At 44.3% G+C, this 17,550-nt stretch overlaps 2 protein-coding genes across 4 annotated transcripts in view; one reads left to right on the top strand and one right to left on the bottom strand.

The window, feature by feature from the left end:
* Nucleotides 1–6,749: 6,749 nt before the first annotated feature.
* Nucleotides 6,750–15,279, top strand: LOC103362666 (reticulon-4-interacting protein 1 homolog, mitochondrial-like). Its single transcript, XM_008289084.1, has 9 exons — nt 6,750–7,321; nt 7,451–7,602; nt 9,527–9,595; nt 9,992–10,116; nt 10,600–10,648; nt 10,765–10,901; nt 11,457–11,640; nt 13,396–13,491; nt 14,546–15,279. The coding sequence occupies exons 1-9, from the start codon at nt 7,042–7,044 to the stop codon at nt 14,747–14,749; spliced, it is 1,296 nt and encodes a 431-aa protein (XP_008287306.1). The 5' UTR covers nt 6,750–7,041; the 3' UTR covers nt 14,750–15,279.
* Nucleotides 15,280–15,334: 55 nt separating this feature from the next.
* LOC103362664 (absent in melanoma 1 protein-like) overlaps nt 15,335–17,550 on the bottom strand; it is a 30,729-nt gene continuing 28,513 nt past the window's right edge. For all 3 annotated transcript variants that reach the window (XM_008289083.1, XM_008289082.1, XM_008289081.1), the window contains 2 exons: nt 16,569–16,731; nt 15,335–15,949 (listed from right to left, as the gene is read on the bottom strand). In XM_008289083.1, coding sequence (XP_008287305.1) covers nt 15,861–15,949; nt 16,569–16,731 — 252 coding nt within the window. In that variant the 3' untranslated portion in view covers nt 15,335–15,860. The remainder of the gene's footprint in view (nt 15,950–16,568; nt 16,732–17,550) is intronic.

Below are 17,550 nucleotides of genomic sequence, written 5' to 3'. Positions count from 1 at the left end.
ACTTTTTCAAAAATTTGCTGAAAAGAGGAACAAAACGGGACCTTTAATGAATAAATTCAGGAAACTGGCTTCGGTTAAGATGGTTGATGTTTCATGTCGTGGTTCAGGTCGAGGCTCAAACTGTGTTTAGACGTTTACTGTTGTAGAACCGGCTCGTGCACAGGCGACAAATGAAGCCTTAAAGCTGGACTCAGCAGAATGCAGTCATAGACTTACAGGCATGAGCTCACTGCTTCATGGCATTTTTAGAAGTTTGTTTCCTTCACTTGCTGTGAACTTTCCTGACAAACTGGTGTCACCCCAAGTCCATCCGTAAGCAGCAGGAAGCCCAGATCAACATTGTCAAAGAACTTGTTCCTGAGTAAACACGTGTCTGCCGTAAATATTTAGTTTGGGTCACATTTCAGTTCCCACCCAAACATTCAAACATTTAAATGTCGTCTTTGAGTGTCTGCAGAACTAAATTTGACACTTGTAAGTATAAAAATGTACAAAGCACAAAGCACAAATGCTGATTGATCATTTACTGTAATAACTCTTATTTAAGACAAATAGATAAATAAAATAACACTCAGACTGTTCTGTGCCTCTCACGCCTCCCAGGAAGAAAAACAGAACCGAGACCATTAACACGATGCCAGCTCTCATTAAGAAGTCACATCTGAGCGTTTATCTTTCCTCCTTCCGAGCAGAGGCAGAAGTTTCTAATTTATGAGCGTGAGAGCCAAAGAGATAAGCCCTTAGCAGAGGAAGGGAGCATCTAATAGTCCCTGCACACCAAGGTCACATCAGACTTCTGGCTTACACGCTGAGACGTTCTTTAACGTGGTGCACATGTAGAATGTCAAACTGAAAAATAGTGGTTGATAGTGAGCAACTCTTGTGCCTTACTCGTGTCCTAACATGAGCTATTTTGTAAACCGTGCAGTCTATTCTGTTTTTTCTCTGTCACTTCTTTATTTCTGGATTCAGACAAAAAGTCATTCGGCTGCGAGCGTGGATGTGCATCAGTCAAGAGCGCTAAAGCGACAGCAATAACGTCAGCATACGGAGTGTAGCTGGGCCTAATCCCCAGGATAAACAGAGTGAACAGTGCATTATACTTCCACTGCTGTCCTTGCAGTGTGGAGGAAGCCTGCAGATAAGATGCTATCTGTCAGATGAGCAGAGAGCACACGGCGCTTCCTGTTCTGCTGCTTCGGACCGGCCGCGGTGTGTACGTGCACCTGCATGTGTCGACGTTCTTTTTGTTCCACTGGAAAGTTTATGACCTCGTGATATATGGAGCTCCAAAGCGTCCAAAGTCTTTCTTATTTTAATCGATGAGTTTGAAGTTAATTTTTAAAGCAACTCTTTTGGTTTTGTCTAAAATCCTGAATTTCCCCCCCGATCCTGCTCCTTGTTCCGCTTCAGCAAGTCAGCTCAACAAGTGTTTATTCCTCCAGCATAAATAATTTAGCAATTCCAATCCTGTTAGCTACCGAGTAAACAACAATGTCAGAGTAATTCTGAATAAATCATCTGGACGTCGCTGCTGGAAATAAACACACTCCACATTTTATTAACGGACTACACTCGCCACCTACCAACCTCGTCTGAAGAAAGTCCCAAACAGCTGACCTACATTCTTCATGTACGTGCTGACAGAAATGTGTTTTCTCCCTGAAAGGTAAAATTGAGATGAATTAGGAAACTCGTACGGGCTGACGGAGCCAGAAAGTCTGTGTCGGAGGCGTAAATTAGCAACAGGACTTTCACTTTGACTGGAGCTCACATCACGCGTGGGACCACGATTCTCAGACCTGAGTTTCATTTAGCGTCTCATTTCACTGTCTGAGTTGGTAGCTGGTTAGGTTTAGAAAACAAACGGATTAAAAATAGAGGCTTCGAATAAAGATGCACGAAGCAGCGATGTCATTAGTGATGCAGAACTTTAAGCCTTAATAGAATGTAGACGTGTTGGAGTTCAGTAATGAACCTCCCATACAGTCCTAATGAATGTGGAAATCGGACACCAGAACCGTTGCTTTCGGGACTTTCAAACTGCCTCCAATATTCAGATCAGGTGGCTGCTGTGGTTAGAATTTGCCTTTTCACAACGTTAACCAGATGTGAGAAGTCTGGTCACCTTTAAAAAAAAACAACAACTCCTGTTTCGTTTCGGAAAATATACCGCTTTGGTTTCGGAAAATGTTTTGGTTTGAGTTAAAATACAAACTTTGCACATTATGTTCAGAGATTCTGGATTCTGGGTGATAGAGCCACGACATGAAACTCACACCAAGGCTAGCCTCTGTTTCACTAACTTCTCTTATTCAGATTCTCTTTCTGTGGTCTCTCTGAGAAATAAACCGTATTCTCTGTATTTATTTATCATATTCCAGCACTTTGAAGCCATGATGCATTCGAGAAAGTTAAACAATAATTCATTTGTGAGCTCCAAAGAGAAAAAAGACGACATGCTTCCTGAAGTTAGTGTTCAGCTTTCTAGTTGTAATTGCTGCTGTTTGAAAAACTTTAAAGCCTTGTTACAGACATATCTGAGCTAAATTAAACCCCTCGACACAACTCTATGAAGAGCCAGACAGTCCGTGTTGCTCCAGCCAACAGGAACTGGTTGACGGCGCGAACGCTGTCTCTTCCCCTCGACTAAGTCATGATCCACAGGAAGAAAAGAAAACAAGAAAAAAAAAAAGAGGTTGAGTTTTGGGGGTTTTCTGATCCAACTATACATTTTCTAACTGATCCAAATCATCATAAACTGCATGTGATCATGTTGTTTTTCCATATTTTTATTTTTATTGTTTGTTTAACTGATTAAATAAATGTGGTTTCCATGTTGTTAGACGATTACATACATGCTGATGTGCAGCAGCGTGAACGCACTGAGGCCACATTTGAATACTTTACTCGCTCATACATGCACATACGTCGTCCCAGTGCACGTGTACATGGATGTACATGTCAGCGTGCATGTACGTGCAAGAGAACTGGTCTAAGTGGCTTCTTATATGGAGCTGCTTTCCCAAGATGACTGTAAAACACATCAAAATTCATTCTTTTATTGATTTTACGTCCCCATCAGCTGCCTTTAAATCTCAACATAAACAACATGTTTATTTTGGTCATGCGTTCTCATTTACCTTTATTCAAATGGAACTGCGTAGAGTGTGCAAATGTTTGTGCAGAAAGAAAATCTTTGTATTTGCATAAGACTTTTCTTTAAGTGCCTTTGAAGCCCGTCAGTCTGGTAAAATGGACACTGAAGTCTTTGTCATGGTAAAAAAAAAAAAAAAAAAAGCATTCGACTTTTGTACAAACTGGTGTCAGATTGCACGCGAGCATATAGGAACTTACACTTTCCTCCACGTTCTGCAGAGCGCTAACAAGTTCATATGCACCAGGTGTGTTTTTCCAGCCTGTCGTCCAACCCCTGCTGTGAATTCATGCTCACCGATGATGTGCCTCTGAGGGATACACAAACGAGAAAACCCGGTCACGCTGCACATAAAGAAAAAAAAAAAAACCCTCGATCCCCTGTGTGGCTTTATGGGTCAAGCTCATTAAAGACACATTCATCTATAAACGCAGCGAAAATGAGTTTATTCCGGAAAATCCAGTTAATTTGGCACCGTTTAGATTCACCTAACGAAGAAGGATAATGAAATCTTCAGCTTACCTTCGGCTTCCTCTTCATCACGGTTAATATCCTCTGTGACCTATTCGACGAACGGGGCAAAGAAAAAAATGGGGCAGTTACCAAGGAGAGAAACCAATCGTTCATTCTAAAAATATAATCTCAGACCCCTGCTAGTGAGAGCTTGTGGTGCACAGTGCTTTTCTTTTTTTCTTTCTCTCTGTTGTGGCTCAGAAGGAGCTGCTCTGTCACATAATAAACAAGTCCTGTGTGATCATTATCCAAGCGATGAGCGGCCATTCATGCCCGGCCTCTCCGCAGCCTCGTACTGTTTAGCCACAGCTTGTCGAGCATCTGGAGATTTGTTGCTAGTTGGTTTGTTTTACCCAGGGAGGAACTTGAAAGGGGAAAAGGATGACTGGTGAAAGCGAGAAAACTCAGGGACAACAGGTGAAGCAGAGAAAAAAGCATCACTTTGCAGCTCAGACATCAAATTGGGGTTAAAGTTTCCTCAGTCGGAAGTTGACAGCCCTTTTCCACACAACCGCCCAATGAAATTAGATCAAAGCAATAATTTTTAGAACAACCATGTGATGTGGGCCACAGGTCCCAAGATAGGGAGGAGGCCTAGAAACGCTACGCATGGAGTTTCTGTGAAAGAATGACCCTCCTGAAAAACACCAGTTTGAGGCAAAAACGCTGCTCTCAGAGCCGATCTCGCCCAACGAGGACATTTCAATAAGTGCTTATTTATGTCACGATGCTGCCTGGAAGGATGACGCCCCTCCACTTTCAGCAACATGGAATTGAAGTATTTTTGAGCAGCAGCCAGGAGTATAATTCATTAGACAGAGCGGCTATAATGAGCCAGCATAGACAAAGCGCCCAATTTCCACTGTGTCCTCTTTCCCCTGGGAGCTGTGGTCATAATGACAGTGCTGTTTGTTGCCTGGTTTCATGCTGAATCATGATGGAGCAGCCGCAGGACCTCGATTTTTTTCTTCTTTTTTTTCTTTTCTCACCTCTCTCCCTTCAGATTCTGGAAAAAGCGAGCATCGGTTCCTCTTGCTTATGTCACTGGTGCAATTATGTTATGTGTTCCACCGGTCCGTAATAAGGGCAGTGTGAGGTGACGAAGACGTTTCACGCCTCACGAGGTCTCCTGATGAGAGGCCGAGCAGCTCCTGCAAGCAGAGACAGTGATGCGTAATGGTAAACAGCCAGACAGCTGGTTTGTTTCGGGCCAACTCGCCATCCATATGATAACAAGGTTAAAGAGGAGCAACTGCTCTTTAGGAATTAAAAGGCCGACGCTGTGGTTCACGCATCGAGAGAGCTTCTTGTTTGTGACCACATTCCTCAAATGAATATTCATCAAGACATCCGGCGAGAAGCTAATGCCATGTTATAACTACACAGCGTCATGTAAACATTAAAACAAACCAGCTCGTAGCCCCACGTGTATTGCTATAAACAGATAATGTCTTGTGCGCATTTGCTATCTTCAGTGATACGTGCTCCGTCCATTAGCCGCTGCTACACTGGCTGTATTCCACTCATTTGTCTCCAGCTGATGGAGCACTCAGCAGTCATTTCGGTGTTGAGTGGGCCTCTCAAGCATATTGGGTTATAATTTTTTCATGTACACTTGCATTTTTATGATAATAGACTATTATTGCTAGATGATGGGTTTTTGTGTCGGAGCCTCCGTGGAGCCGCTGCAATTCAGTTGTTTCTGCTCTATTAGGGTTTATGTTTGTTGATGTGTTTTGGTTCGTTACTGTGCAGCAGCAGCAATTCACTGAAAAACAAAAACAGAAAGAAAACATTTGCTGAGTTTAATTCCACACAATATTCCTGTTTCTTCACATTTAAACTTGTTGATAAATTTGCATAATAAATAGCATGGAACCATGTTACTATAATAATTTATTTAGTTAGATAAGTTTGCATATTATTTAACTTTGTCGGGTCTTAACCTTAATATTTAAACTTGTTAGGTAAATTGACTGTGATTCCAGTTTTATTGTTCTGCTGGAAAGCACTTTGGCACAAAATTGTTTCAGATTTGATTTGCATTTAGGAATTTGCTTTCATTATATTACTCGTCTTCATTGTTTCTAACATACTGCATTTTGCATTTTTGCTTCTGTTGTCTCTTATTTTTAACCCAACTTATCAATTTTTAACTCATGGGTATCCTACATTTGTTTTCTCAAAGCACTTTGTAAACCCTTGTTTAGTGTAAAGCGACTATTATTATTAATAATAATAATAGCTAGTTTCTTCTGAGTCTCCATGTTCTCCCCGTGCAGCGTGGGTTCTCTCCGGGTTCTCCGTCTTCCTCCCACAGTCCAGAAACATGCTGAGGTTAATTGGTGATTGTAAATTGTCCGTAGGTGTGAATGTGAGTGTGCTTGGTTGTCTGTCTCTAAGTGTAGCCCTGTGATAGACTGGTTACCTGTCCAGGTGAACCTGCCTTCACCCTGAGTCAGCTGGGATAGACTCCAGCCCCCCACGACCCTAGTGAGGGTTAAGCAGTATATAGATGATGGATAGATTAACTAGCACTAAACAATACTCTTTATTCCAACAATAACAAAATGAAATAAATACAATGAAACTGTCTACACTATTTAGGATGCGCAAACAGATTGTATAAAGTTTAACTATAAGAAAGACTTATATTTTTTTTAAAATATATTATTCTAGATTGTGATTGAGTTGAGAGGTTTGATTAAAATTTGTTTATTTTTAAATAAGGCCGCTTTAAGACTTTTAAGAGTTTTTTTTTTATTTTTTTTTTAAGGATTTTTAAAATTAATGTTATTATCAGTAATTATTTCAAACTGTATTGGAAGCAATACATATTAATAATAATACTAATAATAACAAAAATAAAATAATCTCACTTGTAAATTGCACACAAGAGAATGAAAGATAATAACAGATTAACAAGAAAAAAGATTTAATAAACACGAGCGTTTCCTGGTTATTCACATACGTCACCGTAAATTCTCGTCTACTATTGGTCAGAATATTTGAGTACTGAATTCTGATTGGCTGCTGCTGTGAGTTCAGAGGTTAGCTTGTTTGGTAACATGCATGTTGTTGTGTAGCTAGCAGGAGAGGGGTGTGTTGTCTGTTGATTTTTTAAACAGTGGCTCGTTATTCATCTAAATACAACACAATAATAGTGCACGTATGCGTCGTCGCTTATTTATTTAACCTGTTATGTGTGTTGCGCGCCGACAACCCGGACATGCTAACGTTAGCTGTGTAGCTACCTAGCTTGGCAGCTAGCTAGCTTGGTGACAAGCGTCCTAAATGTCAGATTGTATGGAAAGCTGACCTTGTAGGCACAGCAAACGGGAAGAACGGTTCGTAGGGCTTCTGTCAGAGCTATGGCTTCAACCGGTCTCTTGTGTTTGTTCAACGCGAAGGCAGCAGGCTCGGTGAAAGCATTAGCCAGGGCAGGATGCAGTGTGTGCTTCAGGAGGAACTTCTCCAGTTCACCTTCAAGACTGCAGAGCTGCATGTCAGCCTGGGTCATTGATCAGTATGGCACCAATGGGGCTCTGAGGTACACAGAGGAAGCCACCATGCCCAGCATTAGTTCTCCCACTGAGGTGATGATTAAAGTCTATGCAGCCAGTCTGAACCCTCTTGATGCATCTATGAGGGGTGAGTGTCAACTAATACCAACTGATTACCTGAACTTAATATTCTCCATAAGTGAAGTGATCTAATTAAACCAGTAGTATGTGATGTGTGGTTGACTTTTTAAACAAACCTGCTGGCTTTCTGTTCCAGGTGGCTATGGAGCTAAACTGATGAGGTTAAGAAGGGATCCGTTATCCGTGATGAGCGACGACAGCGAGTTTCCCCTCATTCTTGGTCGTGATGTGTCCGGCGTAGTGTTGGACTGTGGGTCCGAGGTTACCCACTTCACCCCAGGAGACGAGGTAGGTGCTGCACACCTGTCTTTTAGAAAAGCTACAGGATGCTGGGAGTTGGCAGTGAGAAGGGAAACAGGAGTAGGAGCTGGATGTAAAGTCACAGTGACGACTTGGTTAGCTACGCCTGAAAAATGGAGCACAGATTAAAGTCCATCCATCCTCAATACACAGCTTCCTGCAATCCTGCATGTTTTAGATGTTTCCCTCTTCCAACACACCTGATTCAAATGATCAGCTCATCATCAAGCTCAGCAGAAGTCTGATAATGATCCTGATCATTTGAATCAGGTGTGTTGTAAGAAGGAAACATCTAAAACATGCAGGATTGCGGCCCTCGAGGACTGGATGTCGACACCCCTGCTCTACGCAGAAAGATCCCGGGTGTCCTCACCGGGACGCGAACCAGCGACCTTCAAGCTGCGAGGCTACCCATTTACAAACATGAGGGGAAAATATTATAAACACATCTTAGTATAGCTCAGTCCAGTACAACACCACCAGAACCTGTGACCTCAGCAAGACACATCATCAGACACACGATATCCACATGGTGTTTTTTTTTTATTTTTTTATATGCCTTAAGACAGGGGTGTCCAATCCTGGTCCTCAAGGGCCACAGTCTTGCATGTTTCAGATGTTTCCCTCTTCCAACACACCTGATTCAAATGATCACAATCGTTATCAGGCTTCTGCAGAGCTTGATGATGAGCTGATCATTTGAATCAGGTGTGTTGGAAGAGGGAAACATCTGAAACATGCAGGACTGTGGCCCTCGAGGACCAGGATTAGACACCCCTGCTTAATACGAGCGCAGGAATCGGTGGACACCACGGCTGAGCATTCCCACCTTAAAACTCCAGTAATAGCATCACAAACACAGATTTCCAGGGTTGCATGTGTCACAAACCTGAGGAACCATTCTTCAACCTTTCTATATCGTTACTCCTCTTCGGTGCAAGTTTCTGAGTTTAACACATTTAGTTGATTACTCATTTCACAGTAGAGTAGTTATACAGTGTTTGAGCACAGTTGTGGGTGAGCTGGTGTGCTCGAGCAGCCGTGAGTGGGAAGGAGTAAATACAGAAAGATGCAGGAATGACATAGATCTGCGTATTATAGAGGAAGCAAAGATGTAGAGTTACATCTGAGTGTTTTTAAGGAGAAAACCAAACATCATAATCCGCCTAAATGTAGAATTCATGGCATGTCTGTTGCACTGGTTTGCATTAACTTGTGTAGGAATAAAGAAAACCATTTGTGCCTGTATTGTTTCCCTTGTCAATGACTGTATAGCTGCAAAAACAATATTTGCATGAAACAGGGGATAAAGCACTCATTGGTTGACCTGGTAATAAACCACAGACACATGGAGCCTGTAATGAGAGGCTATAAGTAAACATGGCTCCGTTTTAAAGGGTCACAGGTTGAAAGGTTTGAAAGCACTCAAAAACTGCTGAGGATGTACCAACGGCGTGATAAACACTCAGAGAAAACAAATGTAAAGGTATTTATTGTGATATCTCTCTCACACACACACACACACCTCCATGGCTGAGTCACTCACTTACATCTTCTTGGAAGAAAGATCAAGTTCTTTCTGCTCGGTCATCACTTGAGTGTGACTCACAATAATTTGAGACTTGTGCTCCCACGTATCCACATTACAGGCTTCCGGCAGACAGAAAGGTAATTATGCAAATTCAGCTTAAAGTGAATGTGATTAAATAATGGAACAATAGAGCTGTACAAATTTCCACATGCACTCTTCTTGTAATTGTGTTCCACGAGTTTAAAAATATCTTGTAGAAAAGACTAATTATAAGAAACGACCGGAACAGTCGTCAAAGAGCTTAATAGGCGATTAACCAAAATCCAGAGGCTATGAGTAGGTGGTTAATTTGAGTTGTGTTAAATGTCATTTGTCTTCCAGGTGTGGGCTGCTGTTCCCCCATGGAAACAAGGCAGCCTGGCTGAGTTTGTGACTCTGACGGAGTACGAGGTGAGCTACAGCCTGCAGAGGAGAGCTGCTGGAATAAATTAAGCTGCTGCCTGTACTGACACTGACTTTACTGTCGGGATGGTTTCAAACTGATGGAGAAGTCTTATTTGAACTGGGGAGGGGGGAAAAAAACCCAACATATTGAATAAAAGTTTGGACGACGTGCGGCCTGTTATGTAACGGCGCTGTGTAAGAAGTAATTAGGATTAAGTTTGTTTGGTTGCAGTCGCCACTGTGGCAGCAATTACAGGGACGTACAAATTGCTCTTCGCTTTCTTGCTGCATTGTGCTTCATTTGTTCAGCAGCTCTTGCTAGCTGCAGCTCTGGTGATTAAACTGAGCTGCTAAATTGTTGATTTAAAAGATGCAGCTCTAACTGTCTGCCTGTCTTTGCAGGTTTCTCACAAGCCAAAATCGTTGAGTCACATCGAGGCAGCGTCCATCCCCTACGTCGCCAGCACGGCTCTGTCTGCACTCGTAAACGCAGGTGGTCTTTGCAGAGACAGCGCTGCAAATAAAAGGCAAGCCTGAAACCTTGTGCTGAAGCCCTCGTCAATTTACAGAGAACAGGAGAGGTGTGAATGAGGGAGAAGCGCAGGTCCCTGAGTGCCATTACCAACTGTAATCCTTGAATTAATTTGTTAGGGCTTTTGAATTTCGATGTGCTCTTTTCCTGTTGCCGAGTCAGTTCAGCCATGCAGGCCTTGACTTTAATGAGACGTTTTTCCAACACTTTTATTTTAGCAGTTCAACTGGTCTCATGCTTCCTTCTAATTGGCATCAAAAGGCTTTTTTAAAAATCCAGCTTTTAACCGACAGACTGTAAGAAAAACTTAACCTGATGAGTAACCTAATGGAACCTCCACTCCTCCTCTAATGTAATAGCTTCCAATCCTGCAAATCCCTTTTTACCCCCCGAGGCTCCCACTTCTTTTTGTAGCATCGTCTAAATGAGTCACTCGGTAATTGAATGACCCTCTGGTTGCTGGGGTTTCTCCTTCCAGAGTTTTGATCACTGGAGGATCAGGAGGTGTCGGAACATTCTCCATTCAGGTGAGTTTATTCCTGTAGCCGTGCCCGCGTACGTCTTTGACTCTATTAAACCCTGCAAGAATGTAAGGCCTCCTGCCGTGCGCTTATGTCTGTTTTCTTCCTTGACTTGCCGCCAGCTGCTGAAGGCTTGGGGAGCCCACGTAACCGTTACCTGCTCCCAGAATGCTGAAGGCCTCGTTAGGGGGCTCGGGGCCGACGAGGTGGTGGACTACACAGCGGGGGATGTCGCCGAAAAGCTCGAGACGATGGACAAGTAAGATATGGTGTTGTTGTTGTTGTGTTTTATAAAACTGAGCCTTAAAGCGGTTACAGTGGGTTTTTTTTCTTCTTAAGAAGCGGAGCAGAATGTTCTTTGATGAAGTATCATTAGAGCCGGTGCCAGTCCAATAAAGGTGCTAATGAAAAGCGATCATCTAGGACTGCTAAAATTCTCGGCGCTTCCCCCCATAAACACCCCAAATGTGGTAAACATCTTCCTGTCAGCACGGCACACCTGCTCACTGACTCATTTTCTAGTTTCCATGGAAACCAGGGCTTAAGGTCTGAGTGGATGCTGGTTCACTTGTTCTCCTGCCCCCCCCCAAAAAAAACAGAACTGGTCAACCTTGGCCTTAGCTCGAAGACACAACAATTATCTTTTCCTGGCATTTAAATCGGAGCTCTGGCGCCTTACAGACATGAGATAATTAGATTTGAACAAATGAAAAGCCCACTGGGTCTCACGCGCAGCCACTTGCTATTAAGTGTGTCTGATTTTTAGTATTTAAACCTTATTTCTCTAAGTTTGACTGTTGTTTTCTTTTTCTAGGTTTGATGTCGTGTTCGACGGCGTGGGTGGAGATACGGAGCAGTACGCCATGGGCCTGCTGAAGCCCTGGTCCGGGGCCAAGTACGTCACGCTGGTAACACCTTTACTCCTCAACACCGATTCGATGGGCCTGTTGGACGGGACGCTTCACGCCGGCTTCACGCTTCACAGTAAAGCCATTCAGGTAAACACGAGTTTAAAAAAAAAAAGAAAAGGAGGATTGTACAGCTGGTTATGGTCGAGCATGGGCATCCACTAACAAAGCCCTCTGTGCTCACTTGTTTTTTTTTTTTACTAAATGCGCTGAGGCTTGTGTTTTTCTCGTGAAGCCTGGGCGTGGACTACAGGTGCTCCCAAACCGAAACGACATACTTGATCCCCAGTGACATGGAAAGACGGCTGTGTGCGGTGTGCCGTTTTACTTCCATTCAGTTGATCAGATGAGTTGAGGTTCAGGTGAGGCTGGGTGGGGAAGACAAGTCGTGTAAATACTTGACTTAGCTTGGGAGCATATTCTCCCTTTGGCTCATGCTCGGTGTTTAGAAATATACGCTCCGGGCTGTTATAAATCTCACCGTGTGCAGGTTGGTGAAGGAATCTGAGCGACTCTGTTAGCGGGGTTGGTGTCATGAGGGCGGCGGACGGGCAGACGAGGACAGGGTGGAGCCGCTCTGGGGACTGAGTCAAGTTGTCCGGGGCAGAGCACAGCTGGCAGCGCAGTGCGAGTGTGTGGACGAGTGTGTAGCTGTGTGGGCATCAGACTAGGTGCAGTGTGTGTGTGTGTGTGTGTGTGTGCATGTGTTTGCTGCTGAACCAGCAGTATTTGGTGTTTGTTCAGATTGCGGCCGACTACCTCCCCCCGGCAAATACCAGTGTTTGTGTGTTTCTTGCCAAGCCTCCGAGCCCCCTTTGTCCACGGGGGCAGCCAGCTGGTCAGCTTGGCGGGGCTCGGTCGCAGCAGGCACACCCACAGCTCTGGACGGCTCAGTCTTTTCCATGTGGGAGATCACAGCAGCGCAACTGAGCCCTCTAGTGTTAAACTTCATGGCAGCCTTGAATTATGTTTGTCTTTTTTTTTTTTTGTCCACCACCAAGCAGCGGTAGTTTCACCAGAGCCTTAGAGGAGGGACACAGTGATGTAATCATATATTATAAAGCTTTTTTCTTTTCTCTTTTGTAAGTAGTGTTTGTTTGTCATATCAGGGGAGATGCAGCCACCGTTTATAGTTTCTTTGGGCGTCCTTGTAAGCCGGTAGAACAGCGAACGTAACACGAGGGGCCCTGAATCATGCAAATGAAATACAGCCATTGATTTTTACCTGTGCTTATCTGGTACAATATGTTAACATGTCTGCCTGTTACTCTGTTTGTCCTTGTGCTGTAGTTAAGTGGGCAAAGCAGAATAGCAGTTTGAACCAGTTACATGACATTTTTAGGAAGGTAAGGGATAATAACCCAGCACTGATTTCTGTTAAGTCTGTCAGTGGTAACTCATGTTTCTCTGCTGATGATGAGAAAAATGTTGCTTCAGAAGATAGTCTAGATGTTATAGGCAGCAGGTCACAAGTAATCCAAATGAAAACTCAGATTTGGTTGGTTGGAGAATTCAGTTTTCTTCAGTAGCTCAGTGAGTTTAGCAGCTCGTCTATCAGCAAATCTGTAATCAGGCTTTCTTCCATGTAATCTATGAGGTTAATTACTTCTCACTCCTAATATGTCGCTCTCTAGCGATCATGTGCTGGCTCCTTTATGTCATACAGTAGTGTCATGGTATTTTCAGCTTTAAACCTGTTGACATTTAGGAGAATGTACAGATCCATTCAGGACCCCTGGAGACCCCCGCATGCAGGCGTCCTTATCTTTTCCTACCAGGTAGCTGCTATTCTGCGTGAACCTGCCTGACTTCTAATTATTGCCTCCGCTCCGGTTTGCCTCCTAGAACGTACTATCAAGCGGAGTCTTCTACAGGTGGGGATTTTACGCTCCAGATGGTCCCGCTCTGGATGAGGTCAGCCGGCTGGTGGATGCGGGGAAGGTACTGTACGGCCTCGGCATTCACATCACACACACCATTCAGGAGCCTCAGAAGTGACGGGAATGTAGGGGGACCAGGGAGATTCTCTCATTTGCACATCAGTCGCAGTGTGTGAGAGTGAAATTCACGCCGGGATGGAGATCATACAAACACGGCGGATATGAACATGCCAGGGATGCCGTGCATGCCTGTATTCATGCTCCCCTGTGGCTTTGTTAAGGAGAGAGCGCCGCGTTCCCGCTATGCCGCTGGGCTGGCGTGCACGGCTGGCTGCTGGGCGCCAGGAGACGGTGAATGGGGTTTTTTAAACAGTGCTGAGCAGCCATTCGCAAAAGCGTGTGGGACCTCTGTCCTTTTGTCCGGGGGGCTTACAGCAAGCGGCACACTCAGACCAGTGGCGGGAAGCCTCGGGACCAGCAACACCCCCCCAGCCCTCAACAAAACACACACTCTCTCTACACGTCCCATTTGCAGTCAGAAGTGTGGACGGTTTCCAGTGACGCCACCGCGCTGCCCATTCATTGTTAACGGCGAGAGATGCTGACCAGAATAACAAGCCGGGCTGCTTGTGTTGTGGGACTAGCGCAGGATTGTCCAGCCTCATCACATTCTGAACCCGTCCCTCACGCGCTCACATTTGCAGCTATGAAAGCAGAGATGATGTAGCATCAGGGGGGGCTTGTGGGCATATGCTACGACTCAATACGTTAAATGATGTGATTTTTAAAATGACATCCAGTGGGAAAAGATCGGAGGCTTAGATCTGGGGTGCAATCGGTTCATATTGTGTTTGCTTTGTGTATTTAAAGCAACACGTATAGCTCATTAGCATCGGCTGTCACTTAAAAGGACGTCTCGTTGGTGTAATTTTCAAACTGTCAATAGTGATTCTGCTGTAAAATGAAGCCAATCCCCCCCGTTGTGTTCTCAAACCCAATAAAACAAAAGCCAAAACTCATTTTAAAAGTTTAAATCTGATCTCGTAATCGTTTCACGATGCCTTTTCTTGATCTCTAGCTCACATTCCTGATATTTTTCTGTCGTTTCATCGCAGATCCTCCCAGTCGTGGAGGCCCAGTTTCCATTTACCCAGGTGCCTCAGGCTTTCCAGAAGCTGGAGCAGGGCCACGCCAGAGGGAAGACTGTAGTCAGGGTGGCTGAGGACGACGACGAGCAGGCTGACGAGTTGGTGCAGAGCAGCTGTTTGGAGACTGCAGAGTCGGAGCAAGAAGTGCAAGAAACAGCCAAGCAAAACTAAAGAGGGGAAAGCAAGAGCCAAGAGAGTTCCTCCTGTGATCCTTCTCACCTCTGCAAGGCTACACTTGACTGCAGCAGACTGTATTATCCAGAGGTAGCGGCGTGTTGTGCAGCCAACTGCAAGCGTGACTGGTAATGAGAGCCTGCTGGAGGCTGTAGCTCTTGTTAAAACTCACAGCCTGCAGTACCGTCTGAAGCTCTCTCAAGGTGGTTGAGTTATGTTCATGTCACACTGAGGTTACTGTAATTACCACCTGCTGACCTGTAAATACCATCCAGGTCAGAATCCAGATGGCAACAGCAGCCCAGCATTTGGTTCCTCGCTGGAATTTATACGACATGAAACAGGTCTGTAACAGAAGCGGCGCTACGGGGCAGGTGACTGGTTCTCCTCTTTCCTTTGCATTTGCATAATCTCCTTGTTAAGTCGTTTAAGAACTGCCTCGAGCGTCTGGACGTCATTTTTGTCATCGTTTTCTGCACCAAATATGTCAGTTCAACCTTTGGGAAATAAAGAAACTTCAAATCCGTTGAGTTTCTACGTCGTCGTTCAGTGAAGTGCAGCTCAGTTTCCTGTTCCGTCTCATGTATTTAAGAAATTTATTGACAAAAATACTTTTGTTATTCTGAGAACAAAATGAGTCTGTGCTGTATAGTTTTGATTAAACACAAATAAAAGACACAAGCGATACAGTATTTTTTTCTTTGCTCATGTTGCATGCAGCCGGGAAGTCAGACGATATGAACTGTACGACATAAAGATAAAAAGGTACGAAGACGTGTTAACACTGTTTAAGTTAATTCATATCGCGTAGAAATAGATTTATTCAACGAAAATATATAAACCTTAAAGCTATATTACTGGAAGTGTAAAATAAGAAGCGTTTCAAGTTCGAGAACCCGCTGGTTGTATATTCAGAGGGTCGTAATACATTCTGACGAAATCATTCCTCTCTCTCCGAGTTGACCTCTTCATTGGACGTCGTTCCCTCCGCGGCAGAAACGTCGAGCAGCTCCGACGACGACGCGCCTCGTCCCCGAACGCTCGACTCTCCGACGGCGCCGTCCCTCCGACTCTGAACATCGGGGATCCAGTTGAGCAGCTCGTGTGTTCATATGATCTCCACGTTCCACCGCTGTTGCAGTTTGTTCGGATCAAACGTGTTCAGAATCACTTGGTTTTTGTCGTAGTGAAGGCCGCCTGGAAGAGGTCAATGATTTCTAATTAATACACACATTTTCCCCTATTATTCCTATGAATTAAGTATTTTTTAAAGTCTTATTTGCATCTGAAATGGGCTTATTAAAGATGGATGACACTCGTAAATGATCCCATGCATATTGATTTAAAACCCTTTTCCCGTTTCGTATCCTTTGCTGTTATCAATATTACATTTCTGCATATATTTCATCTACAATATACCAACAGCAATTAATATCCTCTACTTCCAGTGCAGTGACTGATTCCTAATGTTTGTTCACTGGCAGTATTTAGTCCACAAGGTGTCACTAATTGACAGTGTTGCACATAAACGCCCAGTGGTTCAGTCCTCCAGGAGGTTCTGGGAAGAGGCGGGACACAAAATGACGATAATACTGGCATGGTTGGCACAACACAGAGTGTGCATTAGAGGATAATTACTGCCGTGGGAAGAGAGTATTCGCTAATGATTCTAACATTGGCCCCGAGGTCTTGAACAGATTTAACAAAGTTGAGCTACAAATCCTGAAATGTCTGTAAATGTATGATTATATGACTCTGACGTTCGCCCCAGAGAGTGCTGGTGGTGCTTCATCAGTACGATGTCAGTCAGTCTCACCTTTGACTTCCAGGACGAGGTCAGAGGTGAGGGTGTAGCGGATGAAGCCGTCGGGGGTGATGCTCCACAGGTTGGCTTGGTTGTCCGGCTCTGGCGTCAGACCTACGCGGCTGCCCGCCATCGTGACGCTGCCGCTGGGACTTAAGCAGCATTCCTCCAGCAGCTGCAAACAAGGAGAGATGTACAAGTTTTAGTTTGCTGAGGTTCCCCTCCCTCCGACTGCTTCTGGGTTACTATCGATTGTGTTGTTTTTTTTTTTTAATCAAATCTCTGGTCTGGCTCCTAGACTCCCTCTGCACCTTGCCGTCCTCTCCCCCCTTCGTTCCTGCCACCTGACTGGACCGGCGCCCGGTCCTCTGATCCCTCTGCAGCACGGATCTCGACACCTGCTTTAAAAGCGCTGCGAGTCTGGCAGCCAGGGCAGCTGGGATTTAATGTGAGCAGCATGCCAATGTGTCCCTGGAGTCTCTGTTCGCCGGTTAGCGACTACAAGTTGCACCTGCGCTTTGTAATTACACTTACAATCTGTGGCACATTGTTTCTGTGCGCGCTTGTTTGTACATCTGCATAATAATTCCTGTAGGAGTACCTGTAGCTGTATTTTCTCTGTACCTGGAGCCTGAGCCAGGCTTCAGCTTCCATCCTCCTCACCATCACACACACATTTCAGGAGCTTGCTTGTGTGTCCACATTCATGTTTAGGGGTGCTGCTCTGAAAATGTATGTGTGTTTGCTTCTTCAGATGATCCAATAAGCAGCTAAAAGGCTGAAGAAAAAGCTCCAGATTAACCTTCTGAATTACAAAACCTCTAATGTGCCAAAATGCAGTTATGACAGACAGAGACTGGAACCAAGTCTTTGGGTTTTCATGTTTTCTGTGATTGTGAACTAATCATGTAATAGAGACTTAACCATACTGAAGCGTTACATGTTGATATTTCATCCTACATGTCAGTTTAAATTTAACAAAAATAAACTGTTT

Source organism: Stegastes partitus, unplaced genomic scaffold (genome assembly GCF_000690725.1).
Source record: "Stegastes partitus isolate 25-593 unplaced genomic scaffold, Stegastes_partitus-1.0.2 Scaffold593, whole genome shotgun sequence".
Classification (NCBI taxonomy): domain Eukaryota; kingdom Metazoa; phylum Chordata; class Actinopteri; family Pomacentridae; genus Stegastes; species Stegastes partitus.
The sequence above is the reverse complement of the archived record's forward strand: the minus strand, read 5'-3'. Positions and strand labels throughout refer to the sequence as shown.